The sequence below is a fragment of the Streptopelia decaocto genome (genome assembly GCF_964273445.1).
Source record: "Streptopelia decaocto genome assembly, chromosome: 1".
Taxonomy (NCBI): domain Eukaryota; kingdom Metazoa; phylum Chordata; class Aves; order Columbiformes; family Columbidae; genus Streptopelia; species Streptopelia decaocto.
In genome coordinates this window covers 141605139-141632151 of record NC_138663.1, presented here as the reverse complement: position 1 = coordinate 141632151, position 27013 = coordinate 141605139, and the positions used below count along the sequence as shown (strand labels likewise).

Sequence of the window (27013 nt, the reverse complement as noted above, 5' to 3'; positions counted from 1 at the left end):
GGCCCTCCACTGCTAAGACAATGACCATTAGCTGTAAGAGCCAGGACCAAGTACAAATTAATGTTTTCAATAAACGTACAAATAATTTATTTGAAATTCAAAACTCAGAGATACAAACAAAATATTTAAGAAACAATAAGTCCAGAAATGTACACACTTATAGAAAATATACGAACTGTACCAGTTTAACCACCCACCATTCTTTACAGAAAATAGTGAGAAGTAGAAAGACAAAACATTGCCTAATTGTTCTTTTTTTCCAGATTCTAGTTTAGAGGTAGAATACTACTGTGAAAGACTCAAAAAAAAATTTGATTCAGTAGAATTATGCTACAGGTGAATTTGGCCCATACACTTCTAAATGTAATGAAGCTCGAAAAAAAGTTTCTTAATGAGAGCTCTTACACAATAAAATTTGGCGTGGCACTTCCCAAGAGATAAAGCACCTTTCCTGATAAATACTGTTTTATGCTTTTGCAAGTAAAGGATCCTGTGCTTCTTCTACTACCAACATAAAGAAAGCACTTAAAAATAGACAGAAAGTCCCAACTTTTTGGCAGGCCTACAGAATGCAAGTGTTTCTCAGTAACTTGTCCTAGAAAGCCAAACAAGAGGTGGGGTGGAAATCAAAACAAACTGTAACTATGAAAAAAGACTTTCTGAAAGACTTCATGAATACGTGCTGCTTACTTATTTGGATGGCACAGTCCTCAAGGAAAAAAAGTTAATACAACATGAAAAACACCAAGTCTCTTTTATACCAGCTAAAAGCAGGGGAACTGACCAGTTTTTACATTTTATTGTCATTTAGCCAGTCTCCGCTAAATGCTACAATTCTATCCTCTCAGGAAAAAGTGTATTTATGCGAGACACACACTGTAATTTCAAGTCCAGTGAAAAGTACCCAGGTAGTCTCCAAGGAATGTATCTTTCATTTTTTTGTTCAAACCACCTGCTAGAAGTAGAAATTAAGATTTGTGTTCTACAGACAACATATACAAATCCATAAAAAACAGGAACAATTTGCAAGCTCAATGACATACAAATATTATTGAGAAAAAAACCACATACTTGTTCTCTATATACAGACAGACTGGCTGCTAAGTGCATTATTTACATTGCTGCATGCAAATAGTAGGATCTATGGTTTAAGGAACTTAACTATAAACAAACAGGCTTTTGCAATTTAGTTTAACAAGGACATTCTCAAGTATTTGCTGAAATATATTTGTGTTTTAGAAGCAACAGCATAAAATCTGCAGTCTTAATGCCTTCTTGGTTTGTGGTATAAGAACACTTCCAGAGATGTAAATATGATAAAATCCCAATTTAGACAGCCAGTTCACAAGGATTCAGCTTAGGAATGATCCTGCTTCTTGTAAGGAAATGAAAGCAGAGTTAGGCCAATTTTGGTAAGTTTTAAAGATTCCACCCTTGCCACATATAATTTGTTTAGAAAATAGCACCACACAGGAACAGTCATCAAAAAAATAAAACAAACAAACAAACAACAACAAAAAAAATCAAACATCACAGTTGCTGTATTCATTCAGCAGCTAAATCTCCCATTCATTTAAATGACAGTTTTAGGTATTAAAAACAGAGTTGCGACCACTAAGCTCAGTTCATGGAAGAAGGCAGAAATATAAATTTACTCTCATCAATGAGGCATTGCCTTGTGTTTTTCTTTTGTAAAGAAGTTATCTAACAGAGAGGAATCAATACAATCCAAACACCTTAAAAAAACCCTTGAGATACAAAATGTGAACAGGCCTGCTTTCATTATATTCTTTCCCTTTTAAATACCATCTGGAACAGTGCCTATCAAATATCACGTACAGTAGAAAATGTATTCTTGATTAAAAGAAATATAAAAGTAATTGAGAAAACTGAAATGGTAATACCAACTCTTTCATGATTGCTATCACAGACTAAACCTGAAAAAGCAGACAAACGCATTTCCTTCTTCCCCCTTGTCCCTACCTCCAGAAAAGCAGGCAGAAGAGTAATTTCTGCTATAGACCAGTTGAAAGAGGTTTGCATGTGCCAGCCGCCTCATTTCGGGCAAAACCAGCTGTGTGGCACAGTCTAAATAATTAGTCTGAGAGATATTTAGTTGATTTTTCTGAAGCAAACTAAAGCAGTGCTAAAACTGTACTGACAGCAGAGCTGAAAACATTGCCTGACAACCAACCATTAGTAATCTCTGCCATCAGCACCGGAGTGTCAGCCCAGGACAAACTAAAACAAACAAGCTTTCCTCCTACAAAGTATGTTCTTGTGTTGAATATGAAACCTTGCAAAAGGAAAATGCTGAAAGACACACAATATTAACACAGGAAAATTTCAGACATGGATTTTCATATATTAGGCCTTCTAATTCCTTTAAGAAATTTCAACCATCTCCAAAGGGAGCTGTGCATCCCTATCCAGGTAAAGTAATATTACATACCTAGATTAAGAAAGCTTATACAAAGACTAAATGTAGTGCCATATATTAAACTATGATACTTTCATATCATGACTTTTCAGCTCAAAACAGACCTAAAGAAGCCATTTTTAAGTATATATCCAGTTTGATTCCTTATCCCCCCCATTATGTCTTTCTCCGTATGTATTTTAATGGTTGGGATGAAAATATTTTGTGTATACACAACCTAATTACACTTAACCTCATAAAAACTAATCTAAAACATCATTATTCTTTGTGATTTCTGTATATTTAGGCAACTCCTCTTCTCCACATGCAAGATACTTTTCAGAACATTAAAAAAAAAAACAAAACACTTTCATCCCTTATAGCTTCCTCAAAAAAGTGAGATACAGCTGAATATATGTTGCTACGAAGTTCGCGATACATTCATAGAAACACTTTCGGATATGCAGGCTGCAAGTTAAAAAAAGCCAACAGTTGACCTAGGCACTAATTAAAATAAGTCGTCTTGTGTTTCTGTTTGCAAGCCCTAATAACAAAGGAAGTGTAAGTAATTTTTCATGGAAGCCCGAGATGTTTAAGTTTCACCAAGTTTTCCCCCTTCAATCCTGCAGCACAAGTGACAATAATACAAAACAGCAAAATACAGAGTCACTCAGTAAGTAAAATATCAAGATAGTGATCTAGTTTCTTCCAGGTCTTGCATATGCTAATACAGCACTCTGCCACAAAAAAGAATTGACCATTTATTATACCTAACCACTGCCTCCAGAGTGTAAGGTCCAACCACTGTTTCATAGAGAGGAATAATTTTTCTCGAACCCCCAAAAAAGTCTTTTTAAAGGTTTACGCAAGATTTTTTTTTATAACAGATTGACAATCAAAGAGCCAAATCCTATGAACTGCTGAGATCTCCAAGCATGGCAGATTTAAATCCAAGTTGAGAACCTTCAGAGGACAAGGGTATGATAGTGTAGACTACCTGCTTCTTTGCACAGTTAATTAGATGTTGTGACACATTAATGCACCTGTACCACTTTTGATACCCATGCACGCTCGTGGTCTATGATGTAACTATGAATATGGTTATGCTACAAGTGTGCTGTAATTAGACTGAGTTAAAAAAATAGCACGTTAAGAATCTACCACCTCAGTTGTCGTGTCTTTTTTTAAAATGCTCTCATGTATGCAAGGCACAGTCAAATGTCAGCTTGACTGCAGCGACAGCTCTTTTGAGAAGTCAGTGCTCTAGAATTCGTTTTTTTGAAGAATGGGGAAAAAGAGATGATGGCTACTCTATACACAGAGGCAAGCTTTATTCTTCCAAGGTGAACTTCACCACTGGGCAGATGGCTGGTACAAGTCCATTACACCATTTATATTCTAAATAAAGTCTATGCTGAGGCCTCAAGCGGATACTGGCCTCATGCCAAACTCCTGAGTAGTGGTAAATTTCAGTTCATAACTTAAAGTAGACAAGCAACCAAGGCTTCTACAAAAATTATATTATTTAACATGGTAACCTGGCCATAAGAGTCACTTTAAAACAGCACCAGCTGATTTTAATGACACTATAGCACCATAAGTTAACCTGTAGATTCTGAGAATTATAACATGCATGTATCTGAGAAGTTAATATTAGCAAACTATTGAAACACTGGCCTTGCAGTGCACGTTGCAAAACACAGTACTGGCAAACTGAACTAACCTTTAGAAGTCACAATGTCAACTTCTATTTTATTAGTTTCTATCACAAATCACATGGCAAAACAGATTTCCCTTGCAACTTTTGCAGTATGTTGAGATACCTGATCTTTTTCCATTAAAAAAACAACACAGCAATGGCTAGGCAAGATATAAATGCTATTGCTTGCCCAGTGTTTAAGCGGAAACCATAGCCTAGGTAACTTAGCTCATTTGCCAAAAGGGAAGAAATACAGCTTTTCATCTACTTATCATCAGAATGTCAAATACTGGGCATACAGAGAAGAACACAACAAACCTGATGTCAAAGAATAGTTTTAAGTCATGGCATTTGCTTTTAATATTTATACCTGTAGACAGAAGTAGTTGTGATTCATCAAACACATTAATGTATTGAAAGCCATGCAGATCCAAATCCCAGTGACTTTAGCATCCTGGTGGAGGCAAAAGATGTGTCACCAAGTCTGCTGCTGTAACCCAGCAGTGCAGTCTTGGAAACCATGTTCCCAAATCACACGCCCTTTTGAAACGTGTATTTAGTAAAGGCTGCTGCTGGTTCCACTTTAAGTCTTACCTGAGAAAGTGGGGAAATTCGACCCCAGGGCAAACAAAGGTGAAAGTTTGTTTGAAGGTCCCTAAGGTCTGAATCCAGTAAGTCCTTGTTTCAGTGCGTGTCTAAATGACCTAATTCCTAGCCAGCAGCTTCAAGTAAATGACAAAAAGAAGTCACTGACTTAGACACCAGTTTCAAGGAATGCATCTTTGAAACACTGACCAAACTATTCTTGTTAAAGTCAAAAAAAGCCTGAAAGGCAACTGCTTTCACCTGTCTCATCAGGCTGTATCCATCCATACACACACACACAGCCTATATTGACTCAATTTCTTCCCATATTGTTTCCTTCTCTTTGAAATAACTCAATCCTCCTTTTAAGAAAAAAATTGAAATACTTGCTAACACATTCGCCAGAGTGAATTTACAGCAAACACCGCTCCCCCCCCCCCGCCCATTCCCAATCTTCAGAATTAATTTAATGGAAGCCAGTTATTAGGATATCAGTTTTATGTTTTAAAATAAAGTGCATAATGACTGTCACTGAGAACTTTGCTGATTTCAGGTTAGCATAGTTAGTGTCAGTCCTCAGCAACATCAACAAAACAGTAATTAAAACATAAATTAGTAAAATGAGTCAAAATCTGAAACAGCATACATTAAAAATAAGTTTTGTATAAATGGCAAAAAGAAAAAACAAGTTAAATGGAAGCCCTAGTCCTTTGTGGAACTGAAACTACTATACAGCTATCCCAACATGCAACATCTGAAATGAAGAATCACAGTCTGCTTGCTTCCCTTCTACTATTCCCGAATTCAGTTTGCAGCTTTCTGGTGTCTGACTGATTTCACCTCGGGCAGGGGAAGATGTGTCTTGAGGAAGATCCACAGAGACACCATCAGATGAATAATCTTGGCTTTCTACTGAAAGAGCAATTTGTGGCCAGCTACCCTCTGTTTCATCATTGCAATCTGTCCCTTCATCAGCCTCTTCCAGTTGCTGAACAGATTTCAAATACTGTTGTAACAGTCTGTTGTCCTGCTCGCTACTAGAGCTCTCTTTACTTTGCTCTCCATGGCCATCCTCTACATCTGAAAAATACGCAGAAACAGGATCACCACATGGTCTGACAGTTTCCACTGAAACAGAGCTCTCAGTTCCTTCTGTTAAACTCTTTTCAGAGCTACACAAGTCACCAGCATGAGTCTCATCAGCCATGGAAGAATGAAAACCAGAATCCGGGAAATGCAATGTAGACTTTTCCTGAAGAACATCACCAGCTGGAACCAACCAAGCAGAACTAACACCTGGTGGGGTTTCTTGCTCAAGTATAGATGATTGAACAGACGGTTCAGATGGACAGAATGTACTGGCTGAAGGGATTTCAGGTTGCCACATGGCACCTAAATTTTGTGTCACTGAAAGCTGCCATTGTTGAAGGGACTTCACCTGTAAAATACAGAGAGGATTTCATTATAAAACGCAATTAAGAAAGTATTTTCTAGAGTATTTCTTGCTATCAGCAACAAAGTTCTAGTATAAAATTTAAGACCAAGTCAACTAACAAAAGATTTGCTATACCTTCAGGGAAAATATGTTCTTCCCACTGTTAAATAATGACTTTTAAATCTAGATGCCCAACAGTGACAGAGCACACAAGCCTCCTAGTTCAAATACCTGAAGAAAAAGGAATCTGCTCTTAATAACAGAAAGGCTGGGGAACCTTTAAGAAATAACCTATGCTTATTTTTGGAAGAATAGCTTATTAGAATATGTATTATTAACTTTTCTACTTCAGAAATTAATTGTTCACAAGCAACACAGCTTGTCACAGTTTCATTTGCCCTGGCCTTTTAGCAGTTGCATCATTCTTCACAATTCTGCTACATTTCTTTAGCTTCCCTTCCATTCTGTCCTCCTTCTCCCACCAGGCTATAATTCAGCCTTTTGTTACAAAACCAGTCTTACTGTGCTAGTACTTCTGAATGTTATTTCCTCTCAGAATAGCAGTATAGCAAACAACACAGCAATTAGATTCCCATAAGCCACCCAAGTTATCACTGGAAAAAAAATGAACCATATTCACTACCTCTTCAGGATCTACGGTGTGCTTTTCAAATTCATATGTAAGCAGAAAACTAAGAGGACTAAAACTATTTACCTGGTTCCAAAGAAACCTGACAGCTTCCTCCTGTACAAGCCTCTGAATCTTATCTTCCTCTCTCTCTTTTTTTAGTCTGCAAGAACACACATGCAAATTTATGCAGCCTAAATAAGCAACATTTGAGTAACGAGATCAACGAGAATACATAAAAATGCCTACTTACATAACAGTACTTTTGAAAGATACAACAGAACCTAACATTAAGACAGTACTGCAGTCTGGCTTTCCTTCAATATTCAGCTGCTGACTTGAAGTTTCTTTTTTCAGAACTACATTAAGATTCTGCTTCCTTTTGCTGCAGCACATTTATTGACTTGCCAATACCTTAAGTGCATTTTTGTAAAATGAACCTAACTTCATTTTAGGTAGACATGCTTCTTTTTCCTGCACCAAAAAAAAAGTGCTTCTTCATTTCAAATTATGGTCTCCCCATCTGCTATCACTTGCATGTAGGTATAACGTGTAAGCATTGCAAGTTTCTAGAGGTTCACTGAGAGCTCAGCTTGATTCACAGAAATTTAGTTCCTTGTGACAGCAATAGAAAACAGCTAGCCGGGCTGCCAGTCCCCAGGCTGATCCAAAAAGATGTTAACTAAATCCACAATTTATATCTTACAAATTGATGGACTTTGAAATTGATGTCTTTCAAACATAGATTCATAGGATGAAAAAAATACAGAACCAAGCACAGAATCACACTTTAAAATTGTATCATGCAAAGCAAAGATAATTCTTTTCACCAGAAACAAAGGAATAACTGTCAACATGGACACTTCATTTATAGAGTCTGTAACTGCTAGAGTCAAGTGAGGGAAAAACAAAACAAAATAAAACACACTTAGCAATTTCATTTTTGGTTATGCAGTGAAACATGCAAGTCCTGCTAATACGTGAATAAAAAAAAATGTATTCTAACCCAACCCACTCAGGGAAGGCACTTTGAGAGTATGAACATTTATGTGCATAACTGTGCTTATCTTACAGGAACCAACACTTTACTGTAATCAGAGTTTCATATTACCAATGCTAGGTTCTGCTGTATTTATATCAAGACACATTTATAACTGTTCTGAGGTATGCTGGAATGATGGTTATAGTCACTCAGATTTGAAAATACACAGCACGACCCCAACTTACTTTTCTACTTCATCAGTTAAGTAAATGATGTGCTCCTGCATTCTGTTTAGTCGAATTTCATAACGCACTTCCTTGGCTCGTGGATGGTAGTTCCTCGTGTAAAATCCTCTCCAGCAGGCTTGAAGCTTGGTAGCTGCTTTGGTCATTCTTTGCAGTTCAGCTGCACCTTGATCAACAACAACTGGTGAACCTGAACTTTCTACTGTCATCTGATCAGGACAGAGAGTTGTAACCCCTGATTCAGCACCTACTGAGGTGCTGGGGTGACTGCGCAGAACTTGGTCTTCAGAGGATGCTGAACAGTTGCTAGTGTTAGCAGTCAGGCTAGCTGTTGCTGGATCAGAAGGCAACAGCCCACTCTCTTTGATATTCTCTTGAGTTTCCACACTTCCCACTGCTCTGCTCGAGCTCTCTCCTGTAACACATGAAGCTTCTTGCTTGTCAGCTGTTTCTCCACTATTAACATCTCCAATACATTCGATCACTGTGTCATCATAATCTTCTGAGCCCAAACTGATTCCATGTAGCTTCAGGTCTGAAGTGGGAGACACAGGAGATAATCCTGAAGCAACTGGCATGAAAGTAGACTCTGAGGATAAAAGGCTGCTGTTTAGTTTGTCTTCATCTGTCTGTATATCTTCAAGGTATAGCTCCTTGTGAAATCTTCTTTCAAGAAGAAAAGTGTTCTTTACTGCATAGGAATGATCATCATTTCCGCTCGGTCCAACCCAAGAATTCTTCTGGATGATAGGTTCTAGACAGGCAGAAAGTAACATTCAAGAGTGTCATAGTATTTCAATAACATAATTTAATACATAGGGAAGACTCACAATTTGTTTCAGGTAGTTAGAACCCAGGTGTGTAAGAAGATGTAAAATGCTAGTAATGATAAGCTTTATTTCTATATAACGATAAGGACAATAAATATGTATCACTGTGACATCCACAAACTTTGCAAATACTGCATACAGTAAATTGCACAAACTGCTTTCCCCTGAAGAAGTTACACTTCTATCAGATGGCACAGTCCAAGTAATAACTCTTTAGTTTATTGGATCGTGTTTTTCACCTAACAATTTTACTAGTATTTCAAGACATAAATAACTATAGAATGTATTTTTAGAAAACAAAGTATAACTTCAGTTGAAAATCTCCAAAAATCAACAGAATAAATAATAACAGGGCCCTGTTCTGAATTTTCTCCATGAAGTTATCCATGTAAAGAAAAAAAAAATTCTACAGGTTAGATCACAAGTGCAGACTGGCTTCTTACCACTTTCAAGAACTATCTGTGGTGGCTGGGCTGGACTGCTGTGTTCAAAAGTAACTGGCAGTGTTTTGTTGGGAGTAGAAGACGTAGGTAGTCCTTCATTTTGGTTTTGATGCATCAACTGCCTCTGGTGGAGCCTAAGCACAGAGTTCGAACAGATTTTATATTTTAAACTTTCTTAGTACAGAAGACACCTAAAAAACTATCAACTACTTTAAAGGAAAGAAGTGATCAAACCATTCTAAACAAGGGGCTAGTTATGCAGACCCCTACACCCACGAGACACTAACAGGACTATTCACAGAGCAGGGGATGCACAAACTGCTCCTGTTCCCCTTCCTCCTGCCCTTTTTTCCTCGTTACATGTATTAAAAAAAAAAAACCAAACAAACCACAACAACAGGCAATTCTGATTACAGACTGAAAACCATGAAGTGTTTCTACGCACAAAAGAGGCACGCAGTTATTTTAAGTGTCTGCTCTGGGACACATCACGCTTGTATGTGTAGAGGAGTTTGAGGAATGAAGGAAGTGTCTTCTACCTTTGAAAATGACTGAATCAAGGGAAGGGTCTCCTGTTACTAAAGGTACAAAATCCTCATGCAAATCAAACACTGCCACAAAAATAAAAATCTGTTACAAACTGAGGAAACACACAGGTTGTTTCAGCCCAGCTGAATTCAAAGATCATGAGGTAGAGGTCAAGCCAAACTGCCTTATAAATCATGTATATATGTGCATATATGTATATATTTATGGGTGGGGATTTTGAGGGGTGTATTTTTTGGTGAGAGTGTTTTTCTGATGTTTTTTTAGTTTTTAAGGAGTTACATTTTGCAAGCCAACTTCCTGAATTTTCCCCAGAAACATCATGTGAATGTCAGAGTGCTTAGCTAGAAACTCCAATGTCAATATGCTTTTCTTGTACCTTCTCCTCTGAAATGGCCCCAACTTTTCTATAATTTCCTCCTGGAGATCGATCTACACTGACAAAGTATACAGTAGCTCCTTCCAGATGCTCCCAAGCTTTCAGCCCTTTCGATGAGATGCCAGCTTTCTGCTTACCCTAACACTTTTGTTACCCAATTTTCTACCCACACTAAGCCACTTACATAGCCTGCTCCTTTGAGCTGAGTCTTCTGCTCTAGTCTGTCAATAGGTCCTGTATTATTACATCTTCTGGCTTTTAATCACAATTAGTTCACCTTTTTATGGGAGTAAAGGGCATCACAGTAACTTTCCCCATCTACTTGCATAGATCTTGGCAAAACAGGTACTGCTGGCAGAACTATAATAGCAGGCTCTAGAGAGGCCTCTGCTGACAGATCCAAGGTGCCACATAACAGAGATCATCAAGGGCATCACAGAAAACAGTGTCCCTCAAAGGACAATCTTAACTTTAAAACCAAGAAAGAACACACAAACAACAAAAAAAAAATGGCCAATACTCCAGTGTGCCACAATAGCTTTCATTTATAATTAGATCGAAAGTTAATCCAAGCTCCTTTTTCAGGTTTTCCTCACTCTCCATGGCAAAAAAAAAAATAAATCTCAGTAGGTAGTCTGTTTACTTTAATCACAGTCCTAACACAAATCACCTTCCATGTCCTACAGAGCACAGAATGAAAAATAGAGAATTTGCCCCTAGGTGCCCTAGCAAGCAGAAATACACTCCTACTGCTGCGGTCTTTTCTTGCATTCCCCTCTGGGACACATCTCACACCTCCGTTACTCTTCCCATCTCCTGCTCTTACTGTTGCTTTGAAATACTTAAAAGGAAATCTTATATCTAACACATCATAAGACACATAAATACGTTCTCAATTACACTCACTAACAGGAGAGAAACAAGAAGTTCTCACCTTTGCTTACTCAGTATTTTTTCCAGTTTGGCATCCTCTTCAGTCTGGAGACCATATGTAGATATAAGAGGACAAACAGTAGCCAGGTATTGAACTAGCTGAACATGCTGCCCAGGTCGATAGGATCTTCCTTTACCTTGACTGTAGAGCCATTCTGCTTTCAAACTGTTAGAAAGGGGGAAAATGATCACCATTAATGCATGGCATAAAACTCCTAACTCTCCTTTGACTCCTGTTCTTCTAGTGGGTACCTAAGAGCTAATCTACAAAACAAAAAGTTGGAACATGTGCAGTGCCCAGAGGAACTGCGAATTTCATTCCCAGAATAAAGTATTCCCTCTTATAAGCGTTGATGAAACAAAGCAACACGTGATTTGAGCACAATAATTGCCTGATAAAAAAAATGCCACATCTAGAAAGGCCCATTTCAGCTTCCCCCATGACAACAGCTTTAATGTCTGTTGATTGTCTCATTCTGCAAAGTCAGAGGCTGTAAGCTTGGAAGGGATATCACTGATAACTTGCTACCACAGTTCTGCTTTGTAAAAGTGCTGCTGTGAAGTGAGTAACACAACAGAAACTTAACTTTACACTGCTACTTAAATACACTTGCTTTCTTAAATAGTAATAACAGTGCAACAGATGAAAAATTTAGCAAAAGCAACAATGTTAATTGGCCTGTATCTCATACGGTCATTAGCAAGACAAACAGAATTTCAGATCATTAGCACTTCTCAATTTTTTTCATTATATAAAAATGCTATTTCAGCTTAGCCAAACTTATTTAATAACCTTTGAGATTTAATACTATTATGTCACCTTTCCTTCTGAGAAATCACATATCCATCGAGAACTTTAAGGTTCAGACACCAGCTGACAATATATGGCCTGTAGTCAAAGCCAGGGACAGAAGGTGTGGCCATCACACAAGGATTGTTCATAATCGACAACTGTTCCAATTGACGAAGAGAGGCCAGGAAAGAAACCTTGAGAAAACAAGACATATTTGTTAACTGAACAGACCCATTAAATGTTTACAGAATAGATCATATTTATCCCAGTTGCAGCTAGACATCTCACACAAACCAACATAATTACAAATACACTGAAAATCACATTTGCTTTTTGAACATGAACATCTTCAAAGGACCTTCTATAAACTACTGCTATTTTCCACATAATTCTCCTGTAAGTACTATAGCCCTTGGAAAGTAATAGCTTCTCTAAAAATCTAGGAATGACGCTTTATGTATAGAAAACTTCCTGATGCAAATGGTGGATGAGCCAACTAGGAGAGGAGCGCTGCTGGATCTCATCCTCACTAACAAGGAGGGTCTCGTTGAAGTGGTAAAGGTTGAGGGCTGCCTTGGTTGCAGCGACCATGAAATGGTGGAGTTCAGGATCTCCTGTGGCAGGAACAGAATAGCAAGCAGAATTGTAACCCTGGACTTCAGCAGGGCAAACTTTGGCCTTTTCAAGCAATTGCTAGGGAAATCCCGTGGGAAAGTGTACTTGAAGATAAACGGGCCCAAGATAGTTGGTTAGCATTCAGGGACTGCTTCTTCCAAGATCAGAGCATCCCGACACGTAGGAAGTCAAGAAAGAGAGCAAGGAGACCTGCTTGGTTAGACAGGGAACTGCTGGGCAAACTCAAGTGGAAGAGGAAAGTTTACAAATCATGTAAGGAGAGGCTGGCCACTTGGGAAGAATATAAGGCTGTTGTCAAAGGATGTAGGGAGGCAACTAGGAAAGCTAAGGTCTCCTCAGAATTAAGCCTTGCAAGAGGCGTCAAGGACAACAGAAAGAGCTTCTTCAAATACATGGCAGATAAAGCCAACACTAGAGGCAATGTAGGCCCACTGATGAATGAGGCAGGTGCCCTGGTGACAGAAGATACAGAGAAGGCAGAGTTACTGAATGCCTTCTTTGTCTGTCTACACTGCCAGAGGCTGTCCTGAGGAGCCCTGTACCGCTGAGGCCCCAGAGGAAGTCAGGACAATGGAGGAGTCTGCCTTGGTTGATCAGGACTGGGCTAGGGAGCAATTAATCAATCTGGATATCCACAAATCCATGGGTCCAGCTGGGATGCACCCACAGGTGCTGAGAGAGCTGGCTGAGGTCATTGCTAGGCCACTTTCCATCATTTTTGCCATGTCGTGGGGAACGTGAGAGATGTCTGAAGACTGGAAAAAAGCAAATGTCACTCCAGTCTTCAAAAAGGGCAAGAAGGAGGACCTGGCTAACTATAGACCGGTCAGCCTCACCTCCATCCTTGGGAAACTGATGGAACAACTTATCCTTGATATGCCTTGAAATGGCACCAAGGATAAAAGGGTCACATTAGGGGCAGTCAACAGGGCTTCACCAAGGGGAAGTCATGTTTAACCAACCTCATAGCCTTTTATGAGGACATAACCAGGTGGATAGATGATGGCAAAGCAGCGGATGTGGTCTACCTTGATTTTGGTAAAGCATATGCCACTGTCTTCCACAGCATCCTTGCTGCTAAACTGCTGAAGTGTGGTCTGGATGATCGGGTAGTGAGGTGGACTGTGAACTGGCTGAAGGAAAGAAGCCAGAGAGTTGTGGTCAAAGGGGCAGAGTCTAGTTGGAGGCCTGTATCTAGTGGAGTGCCTCAGGGGTCAGTACTGGTGGGACCAATACTATTCAATATATTCATCAATGACTTGCATGAGGGAACAAAGTGCGCTGTCAGCAAGTTTGCTGATGACACCAAGATGGGAGGAGTGGCTGACACGCCAGAAGGCTGTGCCACCATCTAGCGAGACCTGGACAGGCTGGAGAGTTGGGCAGGGAAAAATTTAATGAAATACAACAAGGGCAAGTGTAGAGTCCTACATCTGGGCAGGAACGACCCCAGGTTGCAGTATAAGTTGGGGAACGACCTGTTAGAGAGCAGTGTAGGGGAAAGGGACCTGGGGGTCCTGGTGGACAGCAGGACGACCATGAGCCAGCACTGTGCCCTTGTGGCCAGGAAGGCCAATGGCATCCTGGGGTGTATTAGAAGAGGGGTGGTTAGTAGGTTGAGAGCCCTTCTCCTCCCCCTCTACTCCGCCCTGGTGAGACCACATCTGGAATATTGTGTCCAGTTCTGGGCCCCTCAGTTCAAGAAGGACAGGGAACTGCTGGAGGGAGTCCAGCGCAGGGCAACAAAGATGATTAAGGGAGTGGAGCATCTCCCTTATGAGGAAAGGCTGAGGGAGCTGGGTCTCTTTAGTTTGGAGAAGAGCAGACTGAGGGGTGACCTCATTCATGTTTATAAATATGTAGAGGGTGAGTGTCATGAGGATGGAGCCAGGCTCTTCTCGGTGACAACCAATGGTAAGACAAGGGGCAATGGGTACAAACTGGAACACAAGAGGTTCCACTTAAATATGAGAAGAAACTTCTTCTCGGTGAGGGTGACAGAACACTGGAACAGGCTGCCCAGGGAGGTTGTGGAGTCTCCTTCTCTGAAGACATTCAAAACCTGCCTGAACACATTCCTGTGTAACCTCATCCAGGTGTTTCTGTTCTGGCAGGGGGACTGGACTAGATGATCTTTCGAGGTCCCTTCCAATCCCTAGCATCCTGTGATTCTGTGAAAAGTACAGTATTTCTATGAATCCAGTTCACTACAGTAGGCATTGAGATTTTGACCAAAAAAAAAAAAAAATAAAAAGGTAAGCCAAAAGGCTGGAGAAACCCTGTCCTGTTTTGAAGAGAAATGCATTACCAAAATAAGATTTTTCTTCCAACATGGAAGCCCAACTGACAGGTTTGGGTGCTACTTATATTTTTAAAACCCCAAACAACACAACAAAGGTAAAAATATCAGGTACAATATTTGTTTCTCTTATATAGCATTTGAGAAATAGGTTAAACAAGACACGAGTCCAAAAACATTCAGTTGCAACAAGCACAACTCAAACCTCTGCTACAACTCAAACCTCTGCAGCCACAGCGGCTGCAGAAACCCTTTGCAGCAATTAATCAGCTCAGCCTTCAACCTTCAGATAATCATGAAAAGCTCTCCACGAATTTAGTCCTTAAAGCATACTTCTGACATCCTTGAATAATATAAAAACAAAATAAAAAAGGCTAAGTGTCTTTCAAGGACAAATTTTAAAAGGTATCACCTAGCTCATGTGGGTAATGCAAGTATAGTTATTACATATAAACTACTAAAAGTTACTTCTATGAACATGGGTTGTTTCAAAGAAGAGTGCCCATCTTCAGTTACATCCTCAAAAGAATTATCCAGCTATCTGCTTTCAGTCTGCTTAAAGACAAGGTGATATATCTTCTATATCTTACCTCATTTAAGTCTCTGATTTCATTTTCTGCCAGAGAAAAAACAGTCAGATTCTGAGGTAGGCAAACAGGGGCAGTGCGAAGTGAAGTTATAATATTTCCATGTAGCAACAGAGTCTATAAAATAAACATACAGTGATGAAATGTATGTTCGTTCAAAATCCCCACAATTTTTATTCAGGCAATACCTGCACAATACACACAAAACAACTAATTAAGGCTTTCTAGTATCATCACAATTACTTTTGTTTATCCCAGAAAAAAAAATCCCTAACTTTTGTATTTTAGAGCAAAACCTTCTCATTTTAAAATGCAGAGCTGAAGTATACTCACAGTTAAAAAAAAATAATTCTCACATGCTTCCCACTAGAAATTATAGTGATTAATTATAATGCTTTAAGAGCTAGTGTTTGAATAATGAATGCTTTAAAAGGCAGCAATTTTCAACAAAAATTTCTTTATGCAAAGAATGTAACAAAAAGAGAAATAAAATAGCATCTACCTTCAGTGACGTAAGCTTGGAAAGATCGCCTAATTGAGCTATGTTATTGTCTGACAAATCAAGATGCTGAAGAGATAGACAGGAGTTGATTTGTTCAATGGCCTACAAAAACAAAGAAGTCAATTACTCACAGTAACTCTTTTTTAGTCATTAAATAAAATCAGAGAACAATAATTATAAATTATTTTGAAAGCTAAAAAGCACCGGTAACCCAAAATGAAAAACATGTGTGCACACACTTTCATTTTACAGATAACTCTTTTCCTAGTTTGGGAACTAATTCCCAATTCTCATTACATTTTGATAGTAAACCTTCTTTTTTTTTTTTTTCCTCCCCACCCCCGAAAATTCTTGTCCAAAAGTTGCCCTCTTCTGTTTCCTAAACCAGTAGACACAAAACTTCAATACTTGTTCAAATCAAAATCAGAAACATATTCAGATTTCTTTGCAGCATTTTCAAAACTTCTGCAACACTAGCTTCTGGAAAATGTGTTAAGACTAAATACTTTACCTTAAGGTTATTTCCTGCTAAGTTCAGCCATTCCAGGTGCACCAAATCCTTCAGCCCTTCCACGTACCCAATACTATTGTGAGGCAAGTTTAGCACCCGGAGCTTAGTCAGTTTTGCTACACCCATCATTCGCACCAAACGATTGTTTGCTACAGAGAGCTGCAGATTGACACACAAATAAAATAAATAGTTTTAACTATTAAGCTGCACAGACAGAACAGGCTTTTATTTTCAATGGTTAAAAATCTAATCCAACAAGAATTTATTCAATCTACAAATTCCATTTTCAAGCAAATAACACAGACATAAAAAACTGCAAGGGCCATGAAGTGAACTACTGATCAAAGAGAGCAGTCTTCACACCTCACTCTGCAAACTTAAGAGCAAATCCTCCTAGCAACAGCTGAATAAAGGAGAATGAATGAGGAATTACATCATAGGAAAATAAAATTTTAAAATCACAATTGCCAAATCATTGTGTAAACTGTTTCACCATCCCCAGTGTAAAAATCATACTTAATGTCAAGATGGCAGAGGACAAAGTATATTTCATATGATTCTCAAAAAGGTCCTGTGCTAATAGTACTGTAAATCACTTTTTAAAGGATAAGCCCTGATTAAACGTACACATTAATAACATGAACACCAAGCTGGCAGACTGGTGAAGGTTTGTTGTAGCAACAAACCCCACCTCTCCCATCTCAGTTTAACTTGTCTCTAGAGGCTGCTAGGTGACTTCAAAGTCTATCTGGAGCCACTTTTCATGAAAATTAACATGGACATGTAAAGCTTTGCCCCAGAAGGATTAATACTCAGATTTTTGCAAGCACCCAATACCCTCACAAACTTAAATGGACTGCTGCTAGTACTAAAATTAAGGCTAAGTACTAACAACATCAGGGGCTACATGACTCAATACATTAACAAGTCTACACAGAACCCTCCACCTTCACATTTTCTTATTTGCTATTTTTCTATTTGAACCTAATCCACAATTGCTTTTTTTCTTCTCATAAATTAAGGCTATTAATCCTCTCCCTTCTGTGAAGAGTTCTGAAATCCAAATGGAGAGTAGAGTTCTGTATGCATGTCTGGATGCTTACAATTACAGAGAGGAAAGACAAAACAAAATTATTTTAAGGTCACAAAGCTCGATTATTCAAAAGCTAAGAAGTATGAAAAAATGGGTTATCGATGAGTTTTATAAGTGTTCTTATGACACGCCCCCATTAGGATTTATTTAGTTCATTTTCAGTTACCTAGGTAACTAGCAATACAGCCTCCCCCACTATCAACTGTAGAGTTACACTGAAAACAAAGCTTTCTATTTTAGTTAACCATCATTTATTTTCCTAGGAAGACAGCAACTGCTAATATACTTCAATTATATAATATGGCCTTAAAGCAGGAGTATTTTAATTAGCATCCCAGTACCATTATTTCATAGCAAATCCAAGTCAAGTAACACTGACCTGCATCAGATTCCTGCATTTCTCCAAGTGTTCCAATTTAATTATCTGGTTTTTGTCCAGAATCAGAGTATGAGTATCAGCATCACAGGGTAAGGTTGGGCCCAGTTTTTGCAATCCTTGACCTGACCAGTTGACTACCAAACCTCCAAAGAAAAAGGAAAGGGGAAAAAAAAAAAACCAAACACATTAGACTAACTGGTCCAGTGACCGGAAGATACGGATTCCAGGCCCCGTCCCAGTAAAGAATTCAGGACAGTCAGTAACAGATCCTCTGTATTTCAAAGGAAAAATATCGTTAGCCAAATATTATTAGCCTACATCTCTTTTTTTTTTTTTTTGAAAGTGCGCTCTAGGTTCAAACTCAAAGCAGATGTTTCAGCCTGTGAAACAGAAACTGACAACCCTCTGTTGACAGAAGTCGGATGCTTCAGAGAAGACATGAACTTAATATTCAGTCCTCTATTTAAAACTTGCTATCAGATATTTTAAGACATACTTCCTTTTAGCAGTTTGGCTGCTGCAAAACCTAATCCTAAATGTTTATCTTAGCTTAATGGGTAGGGAATGTGTCTAATTTTGAGCCAAAGATTCCACTCCAGGGCTTCACAGGCCAAATCCTTGAGTGAATCTCATCTTGGAATTTTGGTGCATGTGTCCCCAAATTGTATTGATAGGCTATTCCAGCAAAGTGCCTCGTGAAAAGTCAGAACAAAGACCCAATTCATATAGCCATACTACAGTATGGGTGATAGTTGGGCAGGAGTAAATTGTAAATATGCTAGCATATCATTTAACTAACAGAACACACAATTAAAGTGTTCTGTACAAAACTTGTTACTATAAAAAGCTAAAAGGAAAACATTTGCCATCTACAGGGAACATGAATCACCGGGTACCCACGAAGACACTTGCTAATAATAATTTTCACACATTAAGCCTCTGTTATAGTGCTTCTTCTCTTACTATCTGCTCAGTGAATAATGCTGCCTTTTCAAGTAGCACATTCCAGAATAGTGTTCTTACCCTAATGTGCACTTCATATGAATATTCTTATAGTTTGCAGGGTTTGGTTATGTTAAGGATGGAGACACACATTTTTGGTGTACCATTTTGCCAGCTAGAGTATACGCTTTTCTAAGAAGCATCTCTGATGACATTTATTACATATCCATTGCTTCTCAAATCCACAGCCATCTGAAGATCTCTGAAGACCAGCAATGCAGAGCCAGCAGCACCAGAAAGAGTCACACTCCTGCCTTTGCACGTTCAGGGAGAAGGCACCGTATGTTTCTTACTTAAGTAGTCAGCTCTATAATCACTTGGTCACTTTAACTAAGCAGGGAAATCTTGCATCTTCCCATTTATCCAAATGCTTGATACAAAATTTCACAATGGGGCCATGCCCACCAAGGAGAGTGGTTAAGACCCACAGTACAGAATCACAAGAATAATCCTTGTATTCATGCACATGCAGTGCCCCATTCAAACTGGGGCCCCCAGAATGTAGTCTTACACGAGGTTCTTATACCTTTCAAGCATTCAGGTACAACATGATTTGACTAATTGCTACTTAACACACACACACACACACAACCACTTGCAAAAAAACTACAGTTCTGTAGTGTCATCATGCACCTTCTTCTCTATTGATCTAGACATCCCTGAAGTCAGTCTTGCTATAGTTACTTATGCTGGCACTATCTTGGTTGTCCAGGGGTATCCTTTTTGGGGGCCTTGGAGAAGCAAAGGTCCCTAGTTGAAGGGGGCCTGTCCTTCTCCTCCTTGCTGGGGTCCTTTAGCTTGCCTTCTAAAGCATGACTACTCAGCATACAGCATGAACTATATCTATATATATCTTTATTAAGAAAGTTAACATGATTTCATACCATAAAGACTAATTGGTATAACATTTTGGAAATTAGATTTTCCTAATAGGTTCTCAGTACCCAGGAAAAGAGTTTCAGAGCTGCATATTACTCACATAGCAGCTATGTACACTTACTGAGCCTTTAAGCCTTCAAAGCCAGACCTGCACACAGACCTGCCATTATAACACACCATCCTTTCAGACTCGGCTACAGAAAGAAAAAAACTGCCCACTCTTTGCCTCCCAAGACCTCTGTACACTCTACTGTAAGAAAAAAGGGCCATATTTCAGCTCCTGGCCTACCTTCTACAAGACTGTGAGCAAATCCCTGGTCAGGTGCCCAGGACTCAGCAGGATGAACAGCCCTTATCTGCACGCTCCGTCCATGCCCGGACCCAAACAGGTTGCTGGGTGGCGACCCTGTCCCTGATGACGGGCTGCACTCCACACCAGTCTCCTCGTCCCCTCACTGGCCTGACCGCTTCCAGCCCTACCTGGGGACCTCACGTGCCGGCTGTATGCGCGGAGAAACACGGAGAGCAAAGAGGAGAGCAGCCAAGCTGCCCCCTAATCCCCGACAGGAGGGGGCGCACCCCTACCTCCGCAGCTCCCCCTCAGCCGAGTCTCCCCATCACACATGGAGGGCCGCGGGGGTTTTCGGGATTTGTAGTCCGAATCCCGCGCCCGCTGCGACCGCTTCGCACTGTCCGCACTACAGCTCCCACAGCGCACTGCGCGCCCCCGCCGCTCAGCGCCACACAACGGACACCCAAACAAACCCCCGCCGGCCCGCAACACCCGCAACCCGGCCGCGCAGCCCCCGGTAGGCTCGCTGCCTTGGGTGCTCCCCTTACCCCCTGCAGCCGGTGAGACAGCCTCGGTCCTCGCCGCAACCCCCGTCGCCGACATTCTTCCCGCTTGCTAACACCGCCAGGCAACCGAGTGCTGGACGCCGATTGGCTGCCTCGCTTCCTTGACCAGAAAACTGTGTCTTTTATTCTCGGTAGGATGGCAGGTCCCACATATGGAACCGCCTAGCGAGATTTTAACCGAACAGTGCAAAGTCTGGCCGGCTTGAGCGATCCCGTACGACCCCCCACCCCCTGCCCCTCCGGCTGGGCAGGCGCTGCCCGCCCCGCTCCCTTCCCGTCAGGCGCTGCGCGCGGGGTGGAGCCGTCCCGGCGTGCTGCGCGCGGGGTGCACTACGCCGTTTCCCGTCATCCTCCCTTCCTCTTCGGCCTGGCCGCCGCCCGGCTCTGAAGCACCGCCATCATGAAGTAAGTTCCGCGGCAGCTTCTGCCGCCCTATCCGGGGCCATCCGCCGCGGGGAGGCCGCTGGAGGGCTGGGTCTTCCTCTTCCCTGCTCCTGCTCTCTCTCCTAACTCTTCTCTCCCAACTCTTCTCTCCCGCGCAGGGTTGAGCTGTGCAGCTTCAGCGGGTACAAAATCTACCCGGGCCATGGGCGCCGCTACGCCCGCACCGACGGGAAGGTGAGACCGGGGGGCGGGAGGGTCGAGCGGGGGGGCCGGGGCGAGCCCCGTGTGGAGGGGGCAGCCGCGGTGCCGATCGACAGAGATTGGCAGGAGCGGGCCCTGCAGAAGGAGGAGGCCGGCAGGTCTGAGGGAGAGGCCGGCAGGTCTGAGGGAGAGGCCGGCGCGATGCTGGGGGAAGTGAAGGCTTCGCACTGGAGGCGCGGTGGGGAAATAGGCGGTGTTGCCCGGGTTCATCGCTGGCCTTTGCTGTACCGTCTGTTTGAACCGCTTGTATTGAGACGTATATAGGGAATACCATTGCACTGCAGCCGTCGGTGCCTGGGTGTCATGGCTGCTGTCAGAGCTGGTCTGCAGGAGAATCGTGCTTGTGCTGTAGCTTTGGTTTTTGAGTTGGTTTTTAAGGTTGCAGTTTGGGAAAGGTGTGTTAAAGCATCTGGTCTAAACTACCAAAGTTCTGTAGAAAGTACTATTTATTTGTATGGTGTCTGATGCTGAGATTTGCTGAAGTAAATAAGAGGACTTGCAAATAATTTGAGTATGGATCATTGGGATAAATAGAGAGGAGAGGCTTTTCAGGCTCTCATAAATGTAGGACTGTCATAAATAAAAATACACTATTCGTAGCTACAAAAGGAGGGATTAGGGTTTGGATACTCCAGGACAGTAGTCTTGCTGTACAGAATCTCTTGAGATGATAGCTAAGTAAATGGACCAACTGAATCCTCAGGTGCTCTTGTTGGAATCTGTTTATACTTCAGATTTAATTTTATGGTTTATAATAAACTAGCCTGTTAATTCCACTTGTGATTGTAGGCAAGAAGCTTAGTCCAACTGTGCAAGAAGGAATAGGGTGGAATATTGGTCTCTGTTCTTATGCCAAGTTTTGACTTGCTTACACGTAGAGGAAGCGCATAGTTATTTGAGGACAGACACTTGAAAAGTATGATGCTGGCTATGGCTGTTCATGCTGTGCCTAGGATACAGTGCAGCACTGGATGCAAGTGGTAATTTGCGGTTTCAGCACAATGAAGCAGCTTATTTTTTGTGAGATGAAAACGAAAACTGTAACATTCGGCTTTATTGTAAGGGAACTAAATTAGGCATGGAAAATTTCTTAAAATGGAATGCTTTATAAGATATCAGGTTAATTGACACAACAAAATCCCAAACTTGACATTTTTTGAAGTATGTTCTAAAATTTTGGGTTGTCAGGGCTGTGTAAAGAAATACAAAAGCATCACTGTTGAAAACGCTGAATCAAGTAATTACTTGGTATGTTAACATAAACTGTAGTAATGTCTTTTGTAGAAACAAAGCTTACACAAAATATTTTATCTTTCCAGGTTTTTCAGTTCTTGAATGCAAAATGTGAGTCTGCATTCCTTTCCAAGAGAAACCCCCGTCAAATCAACTGGACTGTTCTATACAGGCGTAAACACAAGAAAGGACAGTCAGTAAGTATAGACCAACTATTGCTGCTTGAAAATTTTTCCGTCAAAAGATATGGTCTGTTGGAATAGAGGTAAATTGAGTATGTTGCTGTTTAGCAGAAGCATGACCCATATAATCAGGATGAAAACTGGCTAATAGTGGTACAAATATGTGTGCATTTACATGTGTTGGTATGTTGCTTTATGTTTGAAAGCTAACGGGTTCAGCAAAAGCGTTGTATCATATTACTTCTTTGAGGGCTCCCTCAGAACCGCAGTAGGTTCAGTTGATTTCAACACTTCTATGAATGGCATATGTTTTAAAAAATTAATTTTGCAGAAGGTGGGTAATGCTGTTTAATATGTAGACTTTCTAAAAGCTTGGACTTGAAAAGTGTGGCATAGAGCTGAAAATCTGGTGGATCATTGTTTCCAAACAGATGGTTTGGGGGTTAAAGGGTGGGGAACTTTTTATGTACTTGTTGTGGTTGAGACAGACAAATGACATAGACCAAGTTCTTCCAGGATGAAAGTAGTAGATGCCATTTATTGCCACAAGTGCCTTTTTATACAGTTTTACCAATTCATGTGTCTCGTCACTATTGGTTACAAGTTACAGCAGTAACATCTCATTGGCTATTTTTGCTATCATCAGTGTTACTCTTCTTCTCCCTTCTCTCTCATGGGTACATCCTTAACATCTCCGGACACTCCTTTACTCCCATCTTTCTCACGGGTAGGCCTTAATATCTTCAAGGCTAATTTCTGTTCCCGTGCCCTCTGTCAGGGAATCCAAGGACCCACTATAGTCCCACATGTACTCTTCTTGAAAACTTTAGGCTGTAACTTAGTAGGAGGTCTTTCCTATGTAGCTGTCATTGTATGAAAAAGCTAAATAAATAACGCATGTAGGATGAGGTATTTTCACTTCTCTTGCTTAAATTTGCACAGCAAAAGAGCATTTGGAAACACTTACATACATGTTATAGGTCAGGGGTTTTTACCTGTTTGTTTGAAGAAAGAAAGTTGATGCTCAATGGCCTACACTGCTGCCCAGCACTGTGATTCCACTTGGAACAGGTGGGAATTGTCTTCCTTTCAGAAGATTCTATCAAAGCGGACTTTATCCCTCCCCCCCCTTTTTTTTTTCTGGGAGTTACAGATGGCCGACCTTCTGATGTTCCAAATGACTTTTTTTTATACCTTGCAAAGGAGAATACGTTGTTCTTTTTTAGCTCGTCATCTGTGTGGGAAAATCAAGAAATTGGTTCTCTCTGAAGAAAAGAGTAAAATTCTGCTTCCTTTTACAGTTTTATAATAGTTTGGATCTTAATAGGAGCTTGTTTCAATAACTGTCTTTAGCCTTTTATTTAAGGTCTTATACTAATTGTCTGTCTTCATCTTCTGCCATTTTAGGAAGAGATACAGAAGAAGCGCACACGGCGTGCTGTTAAGTTTCAGAGAGCGATCACTGGGGCCTCTTTAGCTGAGATTATGGCTAAACGAAATCAGAAGCCCGAAGTACGAAAGGCGCAGAGGGAACAAGCTATTAGGTGAGGAAACAGATAAATTAAGCTATCCCAGGCTTTTCAAAGTTTATTAACACTTTTCATACAAGATCTTAAACTCTAGAGGAGCTCCATGGTTTATGAGTGTTTTTTGTGGGTTTGGTTGTGGTATTTTTTTTTTTAAATCTGTATGTTTGGAGGTAATGCTGAGCAATCTTGGCAAGCGATGGTAGCAGCAGAGAAGGGTCTCTTCTTGCCCTCTCCCTTTGTGAAAATATTGTTTTAGTCACACTCAGTTCTGCCTTCTCTGTAATAGTCTTCCTAGAGGTACTGAGTGCAGAGGATAGATCTGAAATAATGCATTCCTTTCTTGATCTTAGGGAGCTTGTACAGTGCTGAGACAAACAGTGAATGGCAGACATGAATAACTGTTACCTTTTTCTGTGAACTAACAGGGCTGCAAAAGAAGCCAAGAAGGCTAAGCAGGCAACCAAGAAAACAGCTGTTTCTGCTGCAAAGGTAAGATGCAACAGGTAGATAGAAATAATGAAATGTAATACATCATGTCGTAACGCAACATTCTATTGCAGCGCTTAATTGGCAATTCCATTCATGTTTGGAAGAAGCATTTGCTTATAGACTTTTGATCTGGAAGCCAAGATCTTAACCAGACTTTTGTACTAAAGTTAAGCGTACCCAAATAGCTAAATAGAATGACCCTTTTTTTACAGAAGAAATAAGTATTACAGTAAAACAACTTTCTGACCATATGTCAAAGATTCTTAATAGCTAAAAACTTGTCTGGATGTGACATCTTCACTATCTATGAACTCGGTAACAATATTTTGATGAATGCTCGCATCTGTTTCATTACTTATGAATTAATGCCGTGTGTTGGCATCATACACGTTGTAGGCTTACAGTCATATGTGTGTAACAATCTGTTAACGTGATCCTAATCTCATAGATTATAATTCTATACTGATTTAAGTTGTCTAATTTCTGTCCAGAATTTTAAATACAAAGGGAAGCTTTAAGGACAGCAAATAAATTGTTTCTCTTTGCTTATACTTTATTATTTCTCTCCAGGCTCCTACAAAGGCAGCACCTAAGCAGAAGATTGTGAAACCAGTCAAGGTTTCTGCTCCTCGTGTTGGTGGAAAGCGCTAACTTGCCAAACTGTTAGTCACGCTGAATAAATATCTCACTAACTTTCAGAACTTGTGCCATGTTCTCTTCAACTGTGTGAGATATGGTTATTTCATAGATTAATTTTCTTCAGTATGTCTGGTGTTGCAGACTCAAAAACATCTTGCCATAAAACGTGGTTTCTTAAGACAATATATAGAAGCAGCTGTTCTTGCTTGAAGGACAAAACAGCAGAAGTACAAGTTTTTTCTGCATCTATGTCAAATGGCATAAAAAGGGTTTCTAAGTTCAGAAATGTAAACTCAAGGCTGTGTGAAGCAATAATGTCTGTGACAAATGCATTTCCTGCGTTGTGGAATGCATGTAGCAACATGTTGTATAGGATAAAAGGAGAAATAGGCAGAAAAATGGGAATGGATGGTTTCATGGGCCACATGGCTGTTACACACAAAGGTTCAGATGCAACTCCTGGGTCAGGAAATTGCTGGAAGCTGTTGTCAGGAAACGGATGGCTGTAAAGGTCCTGCCTTGCACTTGTTCACTACGCTAAATCAGTTTCTTGACTCAGTCTGGCCATTTTTCTGCAATTATGATCTAATTAGCAGCACTTAGAAATTACACAGGCAGTGTCCCCAAACTTTGCCATAGTTTTGATGGACAGTACCAAGTGGCCTCAGCTAAACAATGTCCTCTGACTTAATGGAAGTATAGGAGAAAATGAACCTTCTCTACTTTCTGGATCAGACACTTCTTGATTTTTTTGATGCCACATCTTAATACTTACTATCACTGCGAAGCTTTGAGGTCTTGCTTTATCTTAATCCAGTGGTCAAAAAAGCAACAGTCTTCATAGTTTTGCTTCCTGCAGTTCTTTGGGGCTTCAAAAACAATGGCTGTAATGGGCAATTTGGGCTATATTTTGAGTTATACTTTTTTGTTTGGGTCTGCTAGATACAGGTCTACATCAAGGTTGCAACTCATTTAAAATAGGTCTAGCTTGATTACATTAGTGCACTTTGCACCATTATCTTCCAAAACAATTACGCTTTTTTCTATATATTAAAAAAAAAATAGGAGCTACTCCACTGAAAGTTACCTATGCTAGTGACCACTGTGTAAAATCCTGATTATATCAGTGTCATGTATCAAGTACCTGGTACACTGCATTTATGCTTGTGAAAGTTTCCAGCTAAAGTGCTGGAAGCAAAGATGAGTTTTTACAAACAGTCTGCTTGAAATACCATTAATGATACATACAACTTGATTGTCAGATATGGCTAATTAGTAAGTCAATATTTGTTAATGCTTTGAAGTTTGCAGGCTTTGGTTGCCTGCTGTTTCTGCAGAGGTGCACAGAAAGGCTTTTAAGATCACTGTGCTGTTTATTCATGAGTTCTGACTGATATGGTGAAACAGTAAAGAGCCCATCAGGTTACTCCTCTCACAAGTTGTTCTTCAAGTGAGGCAGGCTGTTCAGGGCGATAACCTGATATAACTGCACATTATTCAGCTCAAACCAAGATATAATGCAATGAATTGACAGGGAAATTAATAAATTGAAGCCCTTATGCTTACCCAGTGCAATTGGTTCTTTATTAAATATTTCTCACAAAAAATGGAATACTGACCCACAGAATAATTT

General features: G+C 40.3%; 2 protein-coding genes across 2 annotated transcripts; one reads left to right on the top strand and one right to left on the bottom strand.

The window, feature by feature from the left end:
• Nucleotides 1-63: 63 nt before the first annotated feature.
• CEP97 (centrosomal protein 97) lies at nucleotides 64-20855 on the bottom strand. Its single transcript, XM_082043615.1, has 11 exons — nucleotides 20646-20855; nucleotides 17925-18067; nucleotides 16453-16611; nucleotides 15942-16043; nucleotides 15443-15556; nucleotides 11945-12111; nucleotides 11126-11290; nucleotides 9267-9400; nucleotides 7994-8747; nucleotides 6854-6929; nucleotides 64-6141 (listed from the first exon to the last, which is right to left on the bottom strand). The coding sequence occupies exons 1-11, from the start codon at nucleotides 20698-20700 to the stop codon at nucleotides 5431-5433; spliced, it is 2580 nt and encodes an 859-aa protein (XP_081899741.1). The 5' UTR covers nucleotides 20701-20855; the 3' UTR covers nucleotides 64-5430.
• A 132-nt stretch (nucleotides 20856-20987) lies between these two features.
• RPL24 (ribosomal protein L24) lies at nucleotides 20988-25442 on the top strand. Its single transcript, XM_082043617.1, has 6 exons — nucleotides 20988-21068; nucleotides 21206-21281; nucleotides 22628-22738; nucleotides 24131-24267; nucleotides 24678-24741; nucleotides 25312-25442. Exons 1-6 carry the CDS (start codon nucleotides 21064-21066, stop codon nucleotides 25390-25392), a joined length of 474 nt encoding a protein of 157 aa, XP_081899743.1. The 5' UTR covers nucleotides 20988-21063; the 3' UTR covers nucleotides 25393-25442.
• The last annotated feature ends 1571 nt before the right edge of the window (nucleotides 25443-27013 follow it).

What these genes read in the sequence shown, in the direction of transcription:
- CEP97 (XM_082043615.1), bottom strand. Translation starts at nt 20,700, where the DNA reads ATGTCGGCGACGGGGGTTGCGGCGAGGACCGAGGCTGTCTCACCGGCT. An exon ending in ACAGATAGTTCTTGAAAGTG is followed by an intron (nt 8,748 to 9,266) that starts GTAAGAAGCCAG and finishes CTGCCTGTCTAG; the next exon opens with AACCTATCATCCAGAAGAAT. An exon ending in TTAACTGATGAAGTAGAAAA is followed by an intron (nt 6,930 to 7,993) that starts GTAAGTTGGGGT and finishes GTGTTCTTGCAG; the next exon opens with ACTAAAAAAAGAGAGAGAGG.
- RPL24 (XM_082043617.1), top strand. An exon ending in AACACAAGAAAGGACAGTCA is followed by an intron (nt 22,739 to 24,130) that starts GTAAGTATAGAC and finishes CTGCCATTTTAG; the next exon opens with GAAGAGATACAGAAGAAGCG. An exon ending in CAGAGGGAACAAGCTATTAG is followed by an intron (nt 24,268 to 24,677) that starts GTGAGGAAACAG and finishes GTGAACTAACAG; the next exon opens with GGCTGCAAAAGAAGCCAAGA.